General features: G+C 39.4%; 2 protein-coding genes across 3 annotated transcripts; one reads left to right on the top strand and one right to left on the bottom strand.

The window, feature by feature from the left end:
* Positions 1-6,229: 6,229 nt before the first annotated feature.
* On the top strand, positions 6,230-9,233 carry ikzf5 (IKAROS family zinc finger 5). Of its 2 annotated transcripts, none has more exons than XM_042502796.1 (4): positions 6,230-6,638; positions 6,839-6,999; positions 7,550-7,723; positions 7,803-9,233. In XM_042502796.1, exons 2-4 carry the CDS (start codon positions 6,867-6,869, stop codon positions 8,765-8,767), a joined length of 1,272 nt encoding a protein of 423 aa, XP_042358730.1. In that variant the 5' UTR covers positions 6,230-6,638; positions 6,839-6,866; the 3' UTR covers positions 8,768-9,233. The 2 variants fall into 2 exon arrangements, with proteins under 2 accessions (XP_042358730.1, XP_042358729.1); XM_042502795.1 differs by having other exon boundaries at positions 6,230-6,657.
* Positions 9,234-11,062: 1,829 nt separating this feature from the next.
* Positions 11,063-19,939, bottom strand: LOC121954849 (deleted in malignant brain tumors 1 protein). Its single transcript, XM_042502571.1, has 17 exons — positions 19,888-19,939; positions 19,712-19,756; positions 19,418-19,453; positions 18,249-18,347; positions 17,856-17,894; positions 17,670-17,768; positions 16,560-16,607; positions 15,191-15,214; positions 14,983-15,081; positions 14,855-14,890; positions 14,628-14,772; positions 14,241-14,446; positions 13,068-13,243; positions 12,716-12,946; positions 12,473-12,633; positions 11,363-11,607; positions 11,063-11,245 (listed from the first exon to the last, which is right to left on the bottom strand). The coding sequence occupies exons 1-17, from the start codon at positions 19,937-19,939 to the stop codon at positions 11,199-11,201; spliced, it is 1,788 nt and encodes a 595-aa protein (XP_042358505.1). The 3' UTR covers positions 11,063-11,198.
* Between the last annotated feature and the right edge of the window lie 2,240 nt (positions 19,940-22,179).

Below are 22,179 nucleotides of genomic sequence, written 5' to 3'. Positions count from 1 at the left end.
CTCTCTCTCTCTCTCTCTATATATATATATATATATATATATAGATATATAAGAAAATACAGGAATATGACCAAATCAACGAAATCTGTAATCATTCTGTCTCAATCTGTCTACAAAATCAGAAAGGCAAAACACTTCTGAAAAGCTCCCATTATGGTGCGAAGCTGTGCAAGCCAAGATAGCCAAGAAGCTAAAAAAAAACGAGAACTAATTCATCTGGTATTGTGACCGACTTAATTGGATTATAACATGCGGGGTATTAATCTGGTTCAAAAGAATACCCTACTTTTCTATGGATGTCAGTGTTTGGCCCACGACAGAGGCCAAATTGTGACCTGCAACAGCCGGTAAAGACTGTTTTTAGACAAGTCGACTTGGGCGGCCAGTCAGTCAATAAAACGGGCTTTTCAATAATTAAGAGTCAAAGCAACCATGAGTGGTCCTTCAGCATACAGTCATTAATGTGCACACAACACTAGGCTGATTGGTCCAGTAGTATTCAAGATTAACTGTGGACAGTCACACAATGACACACATGCACATGATCCTCTCCAGGCTTATGCCTGACAGAGATTAAAAAAAAAGGTTTTCCTGATGAAGGTCTAGTTATCAAAATGTGGCAATAAATGTATTTCTTTAGTAATAATACTCAAAAGTTTGACAGTGTGTTGGCTTTATTTGTTTATTTGTGCACTAAAGCACCTTTCAACAACAAGGCAATATAAACTGTTTTACATAAGACATAAAAAGGCATTAAAACAAGATATAAAAGAGAGTCAAGTCAATAAAAGGCACATAAATAGTTCTTTAAAGGAATAAAATAAAACAGAAGCTAAAATTGAGCTGAAGTACTCTGTATCACATAAGTCTAATTCAGGAATTTGGTGATATTTCAAGTGAATTAAAGGAGATAAGTAAATTAAAAGAGCTGAGCTGAAACGATTGGTTGAATAATGCCAAAAATGCCAAACATGCAGTAGTAGTCAGACAAAAAAGGCAAGAATACTTAAATTTGTTTTTTTTTTTTGCTAGTTTTGGACATCATAGACCAAACAATTATTCAGTTGACTAATAAGTTGACAAAACAACCATAGTTGCCGTTTAAAATAATAAGGATTTTTGTTTGAGTCAGAAGTATGAATGGCTAAGATCAGTGCTACATGAGAGCAGACATGCTGAGAGTGTATTCTCTACCTGTGACCCACTGGTGTTTAAAGATGTGCCAGTGGACGCACTATATTATCTTCCTATGGACAGGCTAATCTATTATCAGCCCTCTTGCGGTGCGAGTGAAATGCTCGTATTAGGGCAACTGTGCGTTCAGAGGCATCATTCAGGACAATGAGCTATAGCCAGAGAGTGACAGGCTAGAAAAATGTCCCCACTTTTCAGGCTGTACAAATGACGTTTGGCCACGATAACTCACAACTGGACACTTCATTTCGAGTCGGGAGCTGGCTGGCCAGTCAAAAGCTATCATACCATCTTCTTTATTTGTGGCCCATGGTTTTGGTAGTGGGACCATCAAATAAATACTGCTAAAATGCCACTTCAGTCAAAAATATTGGCCAATTCTTTCTCCGACGTGACTGGGTCCGGATGGCAACCTGTTTCTGATGGTATAAACCTCTAAGAGTCAGGTGGTCGGGCAGCCAGCATCCATCAGGCCAACAGCACCGTGAGTTAGTGTTGGATATATATATGCATGTGAATACGAGTGACCAATGCTGCTGAATCCTTGGAGGCATTCTCAAAGCATAATAGTCAAATGAATTGATTACCAATTTATCATCGGGGCACTGCTTGCTTAGAGGAGTAATCACTCACCGATAAAGAAGAAATGGCTATGAATACATTTCAAGGATGACAATCTTTGAGGAGTAATAGTATAATTTGTCACATGTGACAGTCTATTTGATTGTTCTCAATATTTCAGCCCGGTGGAATATTGGACAGAAACACGCCGGGTTGTCAGAGCCAAGCCAAGGTGTGTGTGTGTATGCGTCGAGTGGCGCTTTAATACGGTAATAAGGCAGTCAGAAGAACACTTAGACTTCCTACGGTGACAGCAGCTTTATCGCGCATCACCTCATAAAGTCCCATCATATCTGTTTGCCACTATTATCAAATGGGTGTTTAGCGTGCTTCTGTGTGTCTGTGTGTGGGTGTGCGCAAGACATAGAAAGAGGATGAGTGAAAACAGTCTGTGCGTGTGTGTGTGTGTGTGTGTGTGTGTGTGTGTGTGTGTGTGGAGGGTAATGACATGAGAGCACAAAAAGATCAGCAAGAAAAGTGAGTTGATCCTGGCCGCAGGCAGAAATTCTGTAAGATTTTAAGCTTTCTATGAGAAAAATAAACCCATCCTCCCACGCTGAAGTGAAACATTTCTCTTTTTCTATCTCCCATTCCCTCCTGAAGCTCAGGCAGCTGTGGTCAAACTTAGGTCAATAAAATGTCTGTCTGTCCATTGAGTTGCCACATCTATCAAAAGATGAAAGTTTGTCTTTAAAGGAGAGATAGAATTCAGCGGGGAGAGAGTGGGCCCTTTCTGTGAGGCATGCAGGAAATTAATCAAGGAAATGGGGTTTTTGGTGTGCCTATATCACATCTAATCTATCCTTTGTCCACATGTAGCCGGCTCCAAGCCTCACCAATCAAGAGCGACACGCTGGCTTTATGAAAAGCCACTTGTTCTCTGCATAATTGGGGGGTCTCATTGCTGAGTTAAATGGGAGGTGGAGATGGAGGGAGGGGCAGTCTTGTTTGCCCATGTAAAGTGTGATCCAGATAATAGCATTCTCATCAAAGGCGGCAATTACATTCATTACAACGGCGCAAGGCGCGCCTGCAAGGAAATTAAGTGGTGAGAGGAAAGAAAAGCTTAATATATACCTCCTTTATCCTATCCCCCACCTCTCAGTTCTTTTTCAAATGCTCCTCGTGGAGCGGGAGACCTCAAGAAAGAAACAGTCTCAGTAGGAGAAGAATAAATCTTGTCAAAGTCCCCCTTCACCTTTCTGCCTCCAAGAGGCTCCTGTCTACCGTTACTATGGCTGCACTTGTCTAGGATTAAAAAGCTTTTCCAGGAGGGTAATCTCCAATGCAGCTTTTACACAAGCCCAACAAATGACACCAAGTCTTTAAAAACTGCTTAAGACCTTCTCTAAATTAAATTCCAATTTCTTTCAGGGAAGGAGGAGCAAATCAATTGTCTTGTGTGGCGTTAAACCACAAACAGCCTGTAAATCAAGCGGTTAAGAGGAGAAGGGAACCTTTTCATTCAAGGCCTTTTAAATGTGAATCAGAGCAAGTGGATAACACTGCAACCTTCTCAAAGACAGGTGTTGTCCCAGAGCCCATTCTGCACGAGGTGTGTATATTCAAACTAGCTCATATTATTTAGATTAGTCTTGTTGTGAAGATCTGGAGTTCAAGTCAGGCCTTTATAAAATGTTAAGTATGTGAGTAATTATATCAGAATACACAGAAAATTTGGATTAATATTATGTCATTTTATGATGGCAAATCATTCAACATCCACCACAGTTTTTCAACAAAGCTGAAGTCATTTCTACGCAAGTTTCCATCAGTGTGACCACAGCATTATTGGGTGTAAATGCCAGCCCCAGTAAGCCCTATTAGAGTATTACCTGCTCTCAGTCTCATTAATAAATGCTCACTGCCCTTTAAAAGAACAGCTTAATATATCGTGCAGTGGACATGTCATTAATGCAAAATTAAGTTTGATCAATTATTCCCCTAAAGTATTTTTAGGCTTAATAAATCTGTCCTTCAAACTAAAAGCCACAAACTGCGGGAAATGCTCAGTTGTAAATACAACATAAGATTATTGTTTCAATGATTTATACCATAGGAATTAAAAACAAAAGTATTGACACAAATGAGAGCGCAGAGAAGTGTGCACTTTGTCTTTTCCGAGCCGACAAATCATTGTGGCTGTGTGTAAATTATTCAACAGGATCTGGCCCCGGTGGAAACCTGAGCATAATTAAATTGCAATAAAATAACATTAGTGTGGACAGGCTGTTAGAAGGTGGTGTAATTGGCTGCTCGCTGCGGTCATGGTTCAACTGATGAGGTCGACTGTCATGTCTTCTACCAGTCCTGTACATGTTGTCCCCGCGGGGACTGACAGCTGACACAGACAGGACTCGCTAGCTGACTGTACACTGAGCTTTCCGTGTCTGTACAGTGATAGCCACGAACTTTGTTACCTTAATGAGTCAAGGTTAAGAGTTATGAACAATACTCGCCTACATGTTTTATATATTGTGTCATGCTTTCTCAAAACTGTGTGTGGCAGAATGGGAAATACCTGTTTCATCACTGAGACACGTAGGCCATCTAGTGTCCAAATGTTGTATTGCATCCACATGCAGCCATGCAACAGCAGGTTCAGGACCAAGTTTAACTGTCAAAAATGTTAGAGCTGTATGTTAAAACTATCAATAATTCTCAGACAACAAACACATAATTCACAAAATACAACATACCATCCAGAATATAGTGTTAACAGGTAGATCTTAAACACAAAACAAGTGACTCGTGTTACAAAGGTTTACGTTTCTGCTGTAATACTAACAGTAGCAGTTGTAACTCAGTAAAAGGACACCACAGCCTCACTCAACTTGGTCATTTGTCATCTTCTCCTCAGTGGTTTTCCTACAACTTTGACACAAATGGGGCAACGTGATCTTCACCAAGCGCTTACTGGTAAATTATTGATTGTGATAAAACATGAATGAGTCAATAGCTTTTGAAAGTAATGCAATTGTTGTGCCTCATTTGCCACTTGTGCATAATTGCAGGCCGTATATCTGAAAGTGTGTCATGTCACTGACAGGAATGGATATCAGTTAACTTCATTAGCAGAGGCGGCAGAGAGGGGTGTTTCAAATCCTCATGTCTGTAAAAAAATTGCACTGTGCTTAGATGACAAAGTTCACAGTTGAAGGTGTATGGTGAGTTTCAAAAGTGATATATTTTTTTGTGACAAATAATGCAACAATGACAGTATTTTTTTAAATTAGCAGTTACACCTAGGATGCTATCTAAAAAGAAATTGTAAAATTAAGAGCCAAGACTTGAATACTTAACTGGCAATCATCATAGGGACTGTACCAATCTAAAAATGAGTACTAATCAGACTTCAAGAGACAAGTTTGTTCTCTTAATATTAAAGCTGCAGCTCACAAAGGAGGTCTGCAAACTGTAGGCTCGAAATAAATAGCTTGTTTTGAGCCCAAGGTGTGCAGAAACCCTTTTTTACTTGCGCTGAAGTATTTTTTTTTTGTCTTGCACCCAAGTATTTTTGCCTGGATGTGCACACACCTGGTTCCTTTTCTTAATATTGTAATGTCTAATAAGATTTAAAAGACAAGTTTGTTGTAATATTTAAGCTGCAGGTCACAAAGGAGGTTTGCACACTGTAGGTTCCGTTTGCAGAACTTTTTTGTGACTTGCAATTAAGTATTGTTGAGTTTTTTGGGGGTTTTTTTTTATCTTGCACCTGATTACTTTTGTTAAGATACGAGCACACCTGGTTGCTCTTCTTAATATTAAAGTTAGGGGAAAAAAGAAAAAAGAAAGAAAATAAATGTTGCAAGTTTTATCATGAAGCCAATAACACACAGTGACTTTCACAGATACTAAGATGACGTTAGCTCCTCTGGAAACGTTGCTTTTAAGCTTGTTGCATAAAGTTTGTTTGTAACGTTGGATGCTTGGAAAGCACTGCTTCGCGCGTTTACTTTTAAAAACGTGCGTTTTAAATGTGTCATCTTCCTTCATTCGACGCAAAACTAAAAGGCCCAAACTGGAATGGACGTTTGCAAAATAAAATGTTATTTATAATACACTCACCAAATCCTCTGGTGCACGTTTTTAGGCCTTGTCAACTGTCAAAATGGCTAACTTCGGTCCTCAGACGCAGAAAAATGGCAAACATGTGTGTTGTGACGTCTTGTTGTGCTTTACAATTGTTAAACAATATTGATTTGTCGACTTCAAACTGTGAGGGCTCCTGTATTGCTTTGTATTTTGACCAAAGTTGGAGTATTACTGGTGGGAACCTTTCTTTGCGGGAACATTCCCTGAGCTGAGTGGTCCTGCAGACCGGGAAAACATAGACTCCCGGAAACACGTCATTCGAGGAGGACACAACAAGGAAGAGACAAACGCAGACGGAATACTTTCACCGACGCACACTCTGAACTTTCACCCCTCCAACTGGTTTATTGTTTTGATTTAACAGGTTGTCTTTTCGTGTGAATTTAGCAAGTGACAAAACGGAAAGGAAATCTTAAAACGAGTAGCACTCTTGAAGATTTATTCACACGCTCACAGACGTTGTAAATAATGTCAGTATTGATTAGAAACCGGCGTTGTTGTTGACAAAGATGCTTTCTCCGAGATAAGCTAACGTTAGCTGTGCGGCTAACGCAGCGTACGTAGCTTTGGTAACAACATGACGATGATGAGGAGCGGTGTGTAGGAGCGACCGACCACACATCGGATCGCGCCGATTTCCTGCTTGTCAATCACAGATTTCCAGGATTCACCTGTCTTTGTGTCTGGCGAGCCCCAAAACTGCTTTCTCAACGAAACACATAAAACCGGTGAGGTTTAATTGAAGAGGTAGGTGCGCGTCTGTGACAACCTGCTAGCTAACACTGACGATTGTTGACTTTTTTCAAACCCGTCTGGTTGCATGCGTGTATTTTATAATCATATTTAGCCACATACGTTTATGTTTTTTTCTGACTTCATACCAATTCATCTTTGCTCTTCAGTAATTCAAGTCTAATCGTCTTTGTAGCGTTGGACATTTGCATCACTTTCTTTCAATGGGTGAGGAAAAGCCGGACACGCTTGACTTTGTGAAGGACTTCCAGGAGTATCTGAGCCAGCAGACTCAACATGTCAACATGATATCAGGCTCTGTCAGCGGCGTCAAGGAGGCGGACGAGCTGCCACCAGGTACCAAGCCATCTGTCATTTATTGTGTGCAACCTCTTTTTGGAAATTCTGCTGTTTTCCAGGCGTCTGGATTTGTTGCAAAGTGATACATTTGGCGAGGAAAATGACCCAAAAAATAGCAAGAAAAAAAAGTAAAGTGAAAGTAAAAAAAACTAGAAATAAAAAAATACCTGGAAAAAGCATTAAAAAATTCTAATATTTCTGTAACACATTTTAAATATGTAATTATGATCATTTCAAATATAGTTTTTCTCTAGATTTTCTCTCTTTTTATAAATAGTTTTCCAAATCTACTACTTTCTTGCAATTTGTGGAACATTTTTTACCAAGTTGCTCATTACCTTTTTTCAATGTTTGTGAAAGATACTTGGTTCATACGGGGACTTGAATTGTGACATTCCAAGTCCTTAAGGACTGAGCCACTGCTGTCCAAATGCCATCCTGATCATGTGTCCCCGTAGCTGATACTGCATAATCAGAGTTTGCACTGTAGGGTCTTTCATGTTTTCTCTGCATAAATTGGAAGTCCTGCTTATGTTCCTGCCTGCAGACTGCAGTCAGAACGGACTGGATCACCCCTCAGTGGACATGTCACTGGAGGACAGCTCAGGGATCCTGGTGGATGGTTTTGAGAGGACCTATGATGGCAAGCTCAAGTGCCGCTACTGCAACTACGCCACCAGAGGCACAGCAAGACTCATTGAACACATCCGGATTCACACAGGTAAGTGTTTGTAGTTGATCTTCAGGTGAATAACATTTACGAGGTTTTGTTATTTAGCCTGTCTTCTTCAATCAAACAGGAGAGAAACCTCACCGCTGCCACCTCTGTCCATTTGCGTCTGCCTACGAGCGCCACCTGGAGGCCCACATGCGATCGCACACCGGCGAGAAGCCTTACAAGTGTGAGCTGTGCTCCTTCCGCTGCAGTGACCGTAGCAACTTGTCACACCATCGCCGTCGACGCCACAAACTCCTACCAATGAAAGGCGCCCGCTCGCTTTCCCATAAGAAGATGCTGAGTGTCCTACAGAAGAAGGCCAGCTCACTGGGCTACGGCCGCCGACTCCTCATCAACTTCAGCCCCCCTTCGATGGTGGTGCACAAAGCTGACAATGTGAACGACTTCTCCCATGAGCTGCCCCACTTACGCCAGGAGACATATGATAATCAGAGTCGCTCAGTCGAGGACGGGCACTCCACAAATCAAAATAACCATCACCATGACATGGTTATGGATAACCCCTTGAACCAGCTGTCCACACTGGCAGGTCAGTTGGCCAGCCTCCCTTCAGAGTCCCAGGCCCCGACTCAACCTCCCATGTCTCCAGGAGCAGAGTCTATTGTCGACGAGAAGCCTTTCCTCATCCAACAGCCCCACCCTGCCACAGCTCCTGTGGCAGTCTCAGCCAGCATGGCCCATGCTTCCTCCTCTTCCCCAATCACCCCAGAGCCTCGGGCTCCTCCCCACAGCAACTGCAGCCCTGGAGGGGGACCCTGCAGCGACCACAGCGGGCGCACCAGCACCCCGAGTATCTCCAACAGCCAACCCAGCACGCCAGCCCCAGGTCTGTCCGTCCCACTCCAGGACCCCCATATGCTGCATCACTGCCAGCACTGTGACATCTACTTCCCCGACAACATCCTCTACACTATCCACATGGGCTGCCACGGCTACGAGAACCCATTTCAGTGCAACATCTGCGGCCACAAGTGCAAGAGCAAGTACGACTTTGCCTGCCACTTTGCCCGCGGGCAGCACAAGTAACGGATGAACGTGTAAAACTTTGAAAGAACTTTTAAGGGACAGCTTTGTTTTATTAATACCATAGTAATTTTATTTATTGGTCTTTTACTTGGCCTTGATGTAGCCTAGCCTTTGAAAGTTGTACTTATAAAAGTCAACATTCAGATGGTTTCATTTTGTATAATTAAAGGTGCCCATTCAAGTGTATTATAAAAGGGATGATCAGTGTTCTCAACAGGTTGAGAATTTATTTGCGGTGGAGAGAGTTACATTCATGTGCTGTCATAAATCAGAAAAACAAATTTCCTTTAGCCAAAGTAATTAACCTTACTTAATATAGTGGGTTACCAAGTTCCCAAAAACTCCTTACATTTTCTTGCCTTTATTGCAGTATTTTACAATTTGTCCCCCTTTTTCAGCAGCAAATTATGTCCTCAAAGAAAAACTTTGTCAACATCTGTTTGATCTAATAACTTTCATCAGTTTTATTGCAGCAAAATGCTTCTGGTAAAATAAAAAAGCTATTGATTTTATTATCTTAGTAGGCTGCTCAAAAGTTTAATTTGTATTTTTAAAATTAGTAATTTATATTTTTTACAAATCAACATTTGGCATCCGTATATAGATACAACATTGCCATGCAAACTATCGCAATACTATGCTGTATTAATCCTCCCCCCATCCCTAGAATTACATTGGAAGATGGTCAGCATTAAAGCTGCATACACGATTTACAGTAAATTAAAATGTGGACAGAAAACGGGTATGTTATCACTTCCTTTTACATGCAGAATAAACGTTTTGAGAGAACGATGCACATGCAGTTGCTAAATGTAATGTTTTTAAACATGAAATCACCTCATGAAGGAGAAGGAAAACGTGACTGTAGCTCAACTTTACCTGACACGAGAGTTAAGGGAAGTCTAGTCTCACACACTCTCAACGAAAGAAGAGTTTTTGGAAGGACAGCACTGAGTGGGGCCCTGAAAATAAATTCTCAACCCTCCTGGTGTTATATCTAGATTGCTCTGATGATACTAACGCAGGAGTGAAACTGTTGACCTGGAGTGATCTTACTTAAGCCTTGTTGAAATTATTTCAGTGCTTGGTGCATTACTACTATTTCTTTGCAGTGCCTGACATAGTCACTTTCTTGTGTGTCCAACATAGAGAGGACTGTTACTTTGAAAATTACTAGATACTATTACAATGTCCTCTTCCTATTGTGATCAATAGGCCCAGGACCTTAGAAAAAAAAAGTTTGGCCGTTGTAGTTTTCTGTGGTAGCCATGATTTTTTTTTCTTTTTGCCAAAACTCTGCTCCATGAACGCTGCTAATACACTTAGGAATCAAATCTGTATGGATGGCATCCACAGTAAAACCTGGCCAAACTTTGTATCGGTGGTTTCAAGCTAGATTTTGTAGAAGTCGGGTTGTTTTGAAGTTCCTTCACACTGTGCCCTTCCTTGACCAGCATCATGGTAACTTCATTCGTTTAGTCAAAAGGGTTTTGCGTATCCTTTTAATTACATCATTAACGACACGTTCTGATGTTTTGATATTGTACGAAGTCACTTTGATATCCAGTATCTCCGTATTTAGGACAGAATCACCAAGTCTCGTGTCTCATGTGAACACTTTTTCAGAAATGCCACGTAGCATTGGGGATGCCACGTTTTAGCCTTTGTGATAACACACACTGAGATCCCCCCCCCCCCCCCCCCCCCCTCCCATGGATCCCAGTGCTTTTCTGAATATTTACTGAGTATTGTATTCTGAGTCGTTGGATAGATGTTCAGTGTCAAAAAAGCAAAACTCATGTTGCAGTAAGACTGCTACTTTAGCAAGATTGTTCTTTGTCTTGGGTACTGTTGTCTGTTGCTTAGCAACATGCGTGGAGAACATAGTTACTGTTTTTAGGACCACCTCCTCGTCGCCATGCTTACCAGTAATAGGTGCATCCAGTAATGACTGCCTTATGTTCTCTGTGTGTCGTAGGTTCATAGGTAATGGTGAATGTTAAAGCCTGTTGGCGATCACTCTCTCCCTCTGGGACGGCAAATCATTTTATTGTGAGATGGATTAATCTTACTAATTTATAAGTAAAGTGTTTTTTTAACTGAGCTGCACTTTGTCCTTTGTCTTTTTTTTCTCTACATCTTTTGTTCAAGAACAGAAATCAGTAACAGTGATATGAATGAAATCAAGGTATAACCGTAGCTCAACTACCCCATACAACCTTACTTCAAAAAAATCCAAACTATCCCTTAAATGTTGATCTAGGAGTATGACATAATGAGAAACACAAAGACAGATTGTCTTTTGATGATGCCTTTAATGAGTTAATGTGGTAAAATAATAAAAATGGTGGCTATGATTCAGTGTCACCATGAACAGAATCAGCTGTAATCATTTGTAAAGATAATAGAAGCAGCTCACTGCAGAATCAAGTTAAGCCCTTTCCTCCTCAAGAGTCTTTTCTTCCTTTTTCTCAGGGTCTGGCAAAGAGAAATAGTTTTCTTGAAACTATGACATTAAAACATTTTTTTTTACTACAACGTAATATTCAGTTAATCCACTATTGGTATCAGAACTTGGAAAAAATGACTACAGACCTTTCAGTTGGATGGGACCCAGGACCAGAGTTTCGCTGTCGTGCTGTGATCCCAGGTCTCTGGTCGCACGTTTCATGCAGCCTCGGCGGCAGCGGGAGCTGTAGTCGGAGGCTTGGCATATCAGGACCTTGCACTGAATGTACACCGACTCTGTGGCTCTCAGGAACTGGAAGGATTTAAAAGTGAAGCGGGCGTAGGGCCGGGTCCCAGAGTAGTAGGCCGCGTAGGTGTTGTCTGCAGGACAGCTAAAGATGAAACAGAGACGATGTTACTGGAATATACTATGAATTTAGTTTTTTTTAATATTTGGTAATGATAAAAATAAGTTTTTCAGTCCCATTTTTAAGTAAAAGCATCAATAAAACAATGTAAAAATTCTCCTTTACAAGAACATTTTATTCAAAATACTACTTAAAGCACAAAAAGATCATCAGCAAAATGTACTTAAGATTAACAGTATTAAATAAGTAGCATTTTACTGTAGAAGCAGGTTGAGATGCAGTTACTTAAACTACTTAATGTGCTGTTTGGTAGTTCAATCTAGTGCAACGTATGTTTTGATACACTAATTTAAACTGTAGGTTTTTGGACTTTCTTTGAGTTTTGCTCTTCCATTGAAATGTTGGATCATTTTTGTGATATTTAAATGAGTTTACAGTGAAAATTCGTTTTTGGTGAAACTGCTAAAAACTTATAGACATCTGAAACGTGACGTGAGGCCACAACTGCTTTTTATTATTGGGATTCATTAGATGTTTCAGAATAAACCATGCAAATCCACCTGATCTTATTTTAAAATCAGGCACAAAAGCCCAGTGCGGGTTAGTTACTCAAAAGGACAGTTCACCCCAATTAAAAAATAAAATCTTTTCTCTCTCTCCCAAAAGTGCTATTTATTCATCTGGATTGTTTTGGTGTGAGTTGATGAGTGTTGGAGATATCGACGATAGAGATGTTTCTCTTCTCCCAAATATATCAACACTCGCCAGCTCACACCAAAAAAATCTAGACTGTCAAACAGCACCACAGGTAGTATTTGTATTTTTGATTTTGGGGTAAACTGGACCTTAAAGCTTTTCTGCTTTGGGGGAGCAATAAGGCAAAGTTTACCCGTTGCGGACCAGGTAGTAAGGTCTGCTGTAGAAATCATGGGGTGATGGTGAGGTCACACAGGTGTCAAGAAAGAGGACCAGAGAGCTGTCACTCCTCCTCAGGTCCACTTGGACATACAAGTTCTGGTTGAGTGTCACCTCATATGGAAATTGATTCACCTGAGAGTGTAAAAGTAAGACATCAGCATGGTGTGTGTAAGGTTTTAAAAAAGGAATTATCTGTACAAACACCCAAACACACCTTATAGTAGAAGCTGCTGGATGTGTAGAAATCCATGGTGGTGTTGAATCTGCCTGTGCCTGTAATGCTGCTGTTACCATGATGACGCACAACATACATGATCTGGGCCACTGAGTCCTGCTCCATCCGACAGCCCACGTTGATCTTAAGGTGAGACTGACGTGTGATTTCTCCGGAGCTGGAGGTGTAGGCACGGAGACTGTTGGTGTAAACAACTCTGCCCTGCTCAAACTGTTCAAGGTGGAGGACATTGGAAAATAGTCACACTCCGTCTTATTATCATCGCAGTTATTTGTGGGAGAATTGTCAGGAAGTGCTGTTAATGTTTTCCAGAAGGTGATGAGTTGTGTACCTTTCGCACGTTGCCACATGTGTTAATGGGGAAGCTGAAGACCACCTGATAACTGGTGACCCGGGGTCTGCAGTACGAGTCATTCAGGTACAGACTATACCCGTCGTAGCCGAGAGAGTTCAGGTAACTCCTCTGGATTACAATATTCATGGTGTCTGAGGAACAGTCCACTCGACCTGACAAAGGACCATGTTCACAAGATATTTACAACAGCCTGAATTACTTTAAGGATGAAGGTGTACTCTCAAGAGCCAGTGTTTGCAGGATATCCCACACATTCATTTATTGGTGGCGGCCCACCATGATCCAAACATCTGCCACCACCACTGAGTTTCTATTTTTGGAGCTGAATATTTTATCAGGAGCGCTACAGAGTGCCCCAGGGATGACATTTTTCTGTAGGCCAACCTCAAAGCTAAGATCACCCTGGCTCATTCATCAAAAAGCCTATGGGATTTTTCCACTGGATTTTGGTTGCTGCAGAAAATAAGCCTGAAGGAAAAAGTTATTGCTAGGTTATAAACGAACTACACTACCGTTGCGTTGCCACCACTACAAGGCTTAAAACCATGTTTGGCACAGTCCGGCGTGATGACATTCTCTAATCTCATTTAGCCACTTGTTAGCAACCAGCTTTTTTTCAGACACATAAAAGCTTAAAAGTTTGCAAGTGGGGTATTTCTTGACGTATTTTATGTTATTGAACAAAACCCGAAGGTCTCCCCAGCCTTTGTTAACCACAGACCTTATTTAAGGCCTCTAACCAAAAAAAAAAAACCATTCAAAAACGCATCGACTTTTGAAACAAGGGAACTGGAGGTGCTGAAATGCTAACGTATTAGGGTTTGAGGACTATTACTGGGGTTCTCTGTTTGAAATTTTCATACTGTTTGGTTATGTGTTGCACTACACACACAATCCGAATTTAAAGAGGGGACACAGAAAGATTAAAAAAAAGGGACGCACAGGTGGGTCTCTAGCATCCCAGTAAAGCTTCCAAAAAGCTGGTTCCTATTTCCATCATTTCATTATTTTTTATATTATTTTATTATTAATTATTATTTTTATTTTCACAAGAGCGAAGTTGGTTTTCACTAAACATTTAACACAAATATAATAACAAAATAAAAGCTTGACGTCCTAAAGCCACTTTCGAATCAACCATAATTGTACCTGAGCTCGGAGGTAGAGAGCTGATGAAGTCTGCACTGAAGCCTCGGCCAACGACAGAACCATCAGTCCGGAAGAGCACGGTCATGTAGTTGGAGGTGGAGTAGAAAGAAGTCAAACTGTTGTTGCACACTTTCCCCAGATATCGTGAGCCAACAGACGGCCCGTCGTAGACAGCAATGTAGTCGCAGTTGCAGCAGTTCTCCATTCTGTTTTTTAAAAAGATAACAGAATCCATAAATTATTGACTCACTGCAGTAAAAAGACAACAATCTCGACTACTTTATAATATTTTTAGGATCTGTATGTCATCACATATTTTCTCCTTTTATCAATTCATAGAACAATTTATACTAATGATCTTCAAAAGGCAGTATATTCCTCACTTACTGCAGGTATGAGAATGACAGGACGATTCTTTGGTCATACTCAGCCCTGAGCTGCCAGACGCAGTAGGTGTTGTCGTCGTAGTAGTTGGGATGGTTTGGGCTGGAGAAGGTACCAGAGCCATACAGAGAGCCTCCACAGGGCATTGCTGAAGGTGGAAAACATTAAACAAATGTCACTGCAGTGAAATTTTTTTGCAGCAGGATTATTTTGTACAATGAGGATCCTACCAGTGGTTGGTGCCTGAGTTGAGGCATAGCAGACAGCTGTTTGGAAAAAAAAAAGGTTTTTAATATCACTTTTTGGTGGAAAATTATAGTTTTATTATTAATTATTTATTGAAAGAAGTGATACGTACAGTAGTAATCATAACAACAGTTGCCATTCCATTCACAAGAGCTTGAGCAGGAGCAGCTTCCCATGTGTCTGCCGCAGTTATAACGACATGAGGGCTGAGCTGAGAGACACAGGAGAGCAGGAAGACATTTCAATAATCTTTCCTGTTAGCAGAATAAATGATTGACTGCTTTATTCACATAATACTGTTGTTTGAGAGGTTGTCTTACCTGTGGTGGTTGCATAGCAGTAAGCTACAAAGCAGAGAGGAGAATAAAATTATTAAAGTTTATTTTACACCTCTTATTACTGACAGATACACCTTTTGTTTATAATCTAGGTGTGAGCAGGGGTGGAGCCAGACCTTCAGGGGCCTGGGGGCATGGTCCCCGGGGGAGATTATTGGTATGTTCCATTTGCACTGGGAGGTCAGAATTTCCTAGTTCCCAAACAAACATTTCAACTGCAATGCCCCCTGTATTCGGATTTCTGAAAGTCTGAGAAACCTCACCAACTCTTACCTTCAAATCCAAGATGGCTGCTCCGTGCATTAACAGTAGTGAAAACTGTAGCGATATACCATTTATTAGCACTTCTTTCTTATTTGTGCCTCATTAAATCAGTCGTATGTACAGTCCTGTCCAACTTCTATCTGTGAATATGTTTCTACGGTGGTTGTATGCACAAAATACAGTATAATACATTGTTATCAACTTGTATTGCTAACAGCGGCTTGCCTGGCTCTAACTGGTATTGACAAAAACATCTGGTTTTATGACCACCCACTGCATAATTAAGCGCGGGCCGCTTTGAGCAACAGTCTGTCCGCCAATAGTGTCCTCAGCTTTAGTCAGATCCAGCCCTCACTCCTCTACAGCTTCAACCTCTCAACCTTTGATCACTTGTAGCTCCAAAAAAGCCCAAGATAGCAGTCGAAATGCCAAACTCGAGCCTTCAAAACAGGAGTCCCCAAACTCAAATGAGTGACATCATGGTAACTACGTCCATTATTTTTACAGCCTATGAATAAAACACAGAAAATAAGGCAACACTGAAGACCACATGAACTAGAAACTTTGATTTTTGGAAAAATGTAGGAAATTCTTTCCTTCATGACAAAGCGTGCAGTTTTTCTCTTTTAACTACTTGTTCCTTTGGTTTAGAGTTCTGAAAGATCTTTTCACAATGTGTCCCCAACATCCTGTTTCAACAGGAAATACATAATATTAAGACGAGGAGAAAACTGCATCACTGTACAGTCAATTTTTTATGAAGAAAATGGATAAATAATTCTGTGACTTTGTTTATGATGGTCTTGGTTGGGGGATATTTCAGTGTGATGCAGGATGCTTTTTAGTAGCAACTGTGATCATAATGTGCAGCAGCTTCTCCGCTGAGCTTTGAGTGACATTATACTTACAGTTGTAGTCATAACAACAGTTTCCTTGGTATCGGCAGGAGCTTGCGCAGGAGCATCCTCCAAGGTAGCTGCCACACTTGTTCCGACATGAGTACCAATCTTAGAGAGAGCATTAAAAGATTTCAGTGATTGATAATATATTTTTCTGTTTGGTGTGTACGTTGCTGAGTTTTTCATACCTGTGGTTGGTCTGATAGGTCTGGGAGTTGTAGTAGGCAGACAGGTAGCTAGATGACAGAGAAAAGAGAATAATGGTGTTATATTATTTTACAAACCCTCTTCTATAATACACCTGCTCCTGCTGCATATTTTGCAACTGTAACAATTTAACATCCAACTCAACCGTCCTGCTGTTTGGTAGAGCACATTTTGAGTCACTATATTTGAATACAAATGTGTTGAATTTAACTCAGCCTGATTGAGCCATCTCTACCATTTCAGTTTGGGTATGCATTTTAGGTTTTGTTAAAGAATTCACAAATGCCGCTGTGTCTTTAAGCAGTCTGCCTTTTCAACAGTAAGTTTGCAGCACAAACAAATTACACCAGACATGAGCACTCTGTGTGGTGGGATTTTAAAAGGAAGGCACATTTTTTAACATGGTATTGTTTCAGATGTCTTACTGAGCAGATTTATTTAACTTTATACAAAAAACTAACAACATTAAATTTTTAAAAAACATGCTCTACCAAATGTTTGATTTTGCATTTTATGGTAAAGGTTTGAGGCTAAGAAAAAATTATGAGATTACTAAATGAGCTTGTAGTTAAATGATGCATAATTTAATGTAATTTCATGTATATTTAATGAAAGAGTCTGTGTGATTTTTTTTAACCATTTCTGAGATGTTTTCAAAGCTGTTTAATGGTAAATATCTTGAATATGTATGTAGAAATAATAATAATACTGGTAATACTACTCATACAATGGTCACAAATTGGTAAATGTTTGCAAGCTAAAATATTCCAAGCATTTTAACAGTAAATGAATGATACCATGAACGGCCATCTCAACCATTGGTAGAGGCCCATATATTTAAAAAACTATGGGGTCTGTTTAAAAGAAAGAGAAAAAAAGATTTTTTTATTATAGCCCCAAGGAAATAAAAAAATGCAAGGAAAAAAAAATCCAATTTCTTTGTTCTTAGTGAGGACATTAAAGGGGTAAACAAAAACATTGCATCCCTCCATGTCCGTGTAAGCACCGAGGAATTTGACAGACTCATTCCTTCAGCATGCGAGGGATGCAGAACCTGTTAATGCTATTGATTTGTTAGACTTGGCACTTACTGTGGTAGTCATAGCAACAGTTGCCATAGTATTGACAAGAGCCCGTGCAGGAGCAGCTTCCCATGTGCCAGCCACAGTTGTTATAACACGAGGGCCGAGCTGTGAAACACAGGTTGACATTACAGTATAAAGGAATTGTTGCATATCAAGTACTTCAAGATCAATTGTAGCTTTAAGGGTTTTTACGTGTGACGTGAGGTCTTTGAGTCGTAGCTGGGCAGTAATCTACGGGACAGAGAGAAAAAAGTAAAGTTTATCCCTTATGTTACTGCATAATAAATTATAATACAACAACTGTTTGTTTGTCAGTCTTAACCCTTTGAAACTGTTCACAAACCTTTCACAAGTATTTAAATCTTTGAACCCCTGAGCAAGGTTGTGTGTTGTTGTTGTTTTGTCTTCCCATGTTTTTGAAAGAATTCAAGCCAATGTGTTCTGGTTTCAAAGGGTTAAAAAAGTACAGTGCCATGTGTCATTCACAAAACAGCATTACACTGGAATTTGACAGTCTGATTGCTCAAAGCGAGAGAGCGCTGCAGAGGTTGTTAACACTGTTGATTTGTTAGAGTTGGCACTTACAGTTGTAGTCAGGGCAACAGTTGCCATAGCTACGGCAAGAGCTTGTGCAGGAACAGCTTCCCAGGTGCCAGCCGCAGTTGTAACGACATGAGGGCTGGTCTGGGAGACAACATTCACTTCTTAACAAGATCACTTCAGATAGAAATGTTATGTTTCCTTCAATGAAAATTTTACTCTTAAAGAATAAAAAATAACAAATGAAATATGATGACAACAAAAAGAATGCAATCACACAAATGAGAAAAATATTAAGTTGTTGCAAATGCATTTAAAGGGATGGTGTGTTATTTAGCAATCTAGATTGTTTTGGTGTTAGTTGCTGAGTGTTGGAAATATTGGTTGTAGAGATGTCAGCCTTCTCTCTTATATAATTGAACTAGATGGCACTCGGCTTGTGGTCATCAAACAGCCCAAAATACATTTGAAAAACTCAACAGCTTTGTCTCTTTCCAGAAATCATGACCCAGTTACTCAAGATAACCCCCAGACCTTGCTGTGAACAATTTAATGTAGGAACTATTTTCTTTCTATCAAACTACACTCACCACCGCGGGTGCATTCCAGGAGAAAGAAAAAAGTTCCTACATGAAACTGCTAATAACAAGGTCTGCAGATTATCTTGAGTAACCAGGTCGTGATTTCTGGAAAGAGACAAAGCTGTTGAGTTATTCAAATGTATTTTTTAGCACTCAGATTATTGTGTTGTTTCGTAATGTTTGAGAGTAGACAGACATCTCTACAGCTGATATCTCCAACACTCTGCAACTCACAGCAAACTGATCTAAAGTGATTAATAGTGCCACAGGTAAGAGGTCAAATATGTGTTTATATTCTGAAGTGAAGTGTCCCTTTAAGGTATCTGTGGCAGCTTTCTTTTTATCTTTGGGATTATGTCTACTGATAAAAACTGAAGCATTTATAATGATCCCGTGACAGTGATGCCTACAATTTTAAGTTAACTGCAAAAGTTCTGTCGCATGGATGCCCCTCCATTAACAAGTGCAGCATCTGTATATTAACATGTACTAACCAGCATCAGTATTATATTGCAATTTCTCGTCTGTAACTGCAAGTTACCCAGAACTATAGATTTATTTGCAAAAACATTATTTAGATATTAATGAGACAGAAGCCAGGCATGCTTCTTATTTTGCAGGTATTTATTTTACCTGGTGTAGCAGAATATGTGGCGAGTTTTATATCAGCTGAAAAAAAAGCATAGAGATAAACACTTAAAGGCAAGAACGCATTTTGTAACTCAAATGAAATACATGTTCATTATCCTGATAATCTGATATTTTCTCTTTCGATAAAGGTCTCTGATTTAGCTGATACTGATTTGACACATTGGACAAGTCACTGAGACAGAGATAGGGTAAGGCAAACAACATTTTGGACATATGTATGACATGTAAAGCTAAAACATAGTTACATTATTTACACTGTAATGCTAGTTTTTGTACCTGGTGGTGTTGGTGTTTCCTCAGTTGTTTGGAGGCGAACAGCACCTGATATATGAAGAGAAAAAAAAGAGCAAAAGGTCAGAGTGTCCCATTCAAAGACTATATAGAGACAGCCAGGGTCTGTCAAAATCCCACCAAAGAGACAAACATATCAACTGGAAAACATAGTACAATACCTTGCACTCCATGTAAGGTGACCACACTGCAGAGAACCAAAAGAGTCCACATGGTGATTTCGTTCACCTTCCAACCTGCTTCAGATGCTCAGTGGGGTAGCTTATATAGCCAGACACCTTGATGTAGCACCCATAAAATTTCTGCTGCCACAAATAGTGATACATTACTTATTAATCATTACATCTGAGGAACACCACACTTGGTTAACTATCATAAAGCAAAGATGGTTCTCCTCTACAGCGTAAGGATGTGTTTTAAGATATTTGCTTAGGATGTATGGTAAAACTTCATGAGGGCTTTTGGGAACTTACAAATGAGCAGATTTTTAAACATCATTCATAATGATCCCACATGAGAAGCTAACATCTGCTTCAGTCATTGTGAGTGAATCCTGTTGAATCAGGTGCATTGTCTTTTTAGTAGAGAGAGTGAACATTAAACATTTCTATATGTTTATTTTCCTGTTCATTGAAAAATACTGATGTTATTTCATATTTGTTCAGTCCTGGAGAATTTCAAATAAAACTTACATTTTGCAAACATGCACACCATTTAAATTAGATTAAGTGATTCTTTAAATGTAACAAATGTGAGTTTCTTTTGCTCTTTTTTTTGCAGCTGAAGATTTGCATACTCTTCACACTAATTGACAAATAATGTCATAGTTATCAGCAGCACAATGACAAAATTATACACAGTGGAATTTTCAAAAAATATTTATGGTGCCCTGAGGATGAATCTGACTTTAGTGACTTTGAGAAAGTGACTTTTGGGTGGACACTGTGGTTTTTAACTAAATATGTCCACAACATTTGGATGTAATGCCATGTAATTTAGTACAGAAATTTATGATTACCTCGATGTGAACTGCAACAACTTTGGTGATCATCTGACTATTCATTTAGCGCCCTCATCAGGTCCGAACTTAAAACCATGAGTAAAGAAAAAAAGACCATCAGCCTCGGGACTACTTTGTGTTTACGACTAATTTGCAAATGTTAGCGTGCTAACTTGCCGAACTATGATAGTGGATATTATATCTCCTAAAAAAAGGTTATTACAGTTAACAAGCACTAAAAACATTTTGAGTGACTGAAATAAAAACTAGACTTAAACAACATTGTGTACTTGCAAAACTAACTACAATAAAAATACAAATACACAAGCCATGTCTTTAGTTTTAGTCTTTGTAAAGTTTGTTCAAACTTGTCAACATAAACAAGTATGACGAGGCATTAGTGCATATGTATATTGAGATCAGGATGTTTATTTAACTGTGAATCAGCCGCCTTCACAAAGTGATGTGTAATACCTGTTCTGACAAACACCCATATAAACTAAACAAAAGTAGTAAACTAAAAAAACTAAAAATAGTACTGAAAATGATTAAAACTAACACTTAATATGAAAACTAAAATGAAACAAGCTAACTGACCATGTTTACATTTATGTGTATTTGTGGTTTTATATATACTTTGGTTATTATTAATGAAGTTGACTTTTCAAAATCATCATCTCACACTATTGCTGTCTCCCAGGATAGTCAGTTTTTATTGTTGAAGTACTTGTCATTGTCAAAATGTTCTTTCATGATTATTCTTCTGCAAATTCAAAGTATTGGACAATATATCAATAAAAGTTAGGTTACTCTTGAATATTGATAACACTATCAACATAAAAAATAGTTTTTATGAACGTAAAGTGTATTTGTGTGTCACTAGTTGATACGACACCAGAAAAACATTACTGTTGACTGGTTAGTTTTAACGTGTTCACATGCAGATATGCAAGTTTTGACTAGGAAACTCTTAACTCTGTTATAAATTATTATTACTATGACAATGTTTACAAAAGATAAGCCCAGGGCTGTAAAACACCTAACACGATGTTCCTCTTTTGTATGAGAAACTCTACTGTACACTGTCCTGTTGAATCAGGTGTGTGTAAAGGATTTTCGTCATTAAAGTCACGGATGTTGCACTAAATATGAGCTACTACATTGTTTAATGAACTTGTTCACCTGCCCATAAAGGACATTTGCTCTTTTAAACTTTTCAAAGGACATGCTGGACATATATAATCTTTCTAAATTCAGTTGTTCAACTTTTAACAGTTTGACGTGAAAGAAAAATAAAGTGAGGATAAGAGACTTGGCATTGGTTAATTCTATACATTTGCATATAAAAAGCATTAAATTTTCGCTCTTGAAGGCACTAATTTAGTTTTAAGTGCAAGTCAGTGGGATGTCAATAGAATTTCACAGATCTAATAAGCGTCATTGTAAATTCATA

Source organism: Plectropomus leopardus, chromosome 15 (genome assembly GCF_008729295.1).
Source record: "Plectropomus leopardus isolate mb chromosome 15, YSFRI_Pleo_2.0, whole genome shotgun sequence".
In the NCBI taxonomy this organism is placed as follows: Eukaryota; Metazoa; Chordata; class Actinopteri; order Perciformes; family Serranidae; genus Plectropomus; species Plectropomus leopardus.
Note: the sequence above shows the minus strand (reverse complement) of the source record. Positions and strands in the feature narration are given on the sequence as shown.

Bases quoted from the DNA above. Each gene is read 5' to 3' on its own strand.
- ikzf5 (XM_042502796.1), top strand. From the start codon at position 6,867: ATGGGTGAGGAAAAGCCGGACACGCTTGACTTTGTGAAGGACTTCCAG. The intron at 7,000-7,549 runs GTACCAAGCCAT...TCCTGCCTGCAG, and splicing joins GGCGGACGAGCTGCCACCAG to ACTGCAGTCAGAACGGACTG. The intron at 7,724-7,802 runs GTAAGTGTTTGT...TCAATCAAACAG, and splicing joins ACACATCCGGATTCACACAG to GAGAGAAACCTCACCGCTGC.
- LOC121954849 (XM_042502571.1), bottom strand. From the start codon at position 19,939: ATGTGGACTCTTTTGGTTCTCTGCAGTGTGGTCACCTTACATGGAGTG. The intron at 17,895-18,248 runs GTAAGTGCCAAC...TCTGTCCCGTAG, and splicing joins CTGTTGCCCTGACTACAACT to ATTACTGCCCAGCTACGACT. The intron at 17,769-17,855 runs GTAAAAACCCTT...TGTGTTTCACAG, and splicing joins TCAAAGACCTCACGTCACAC to CTCGGCCCTCGTGTTATAAC.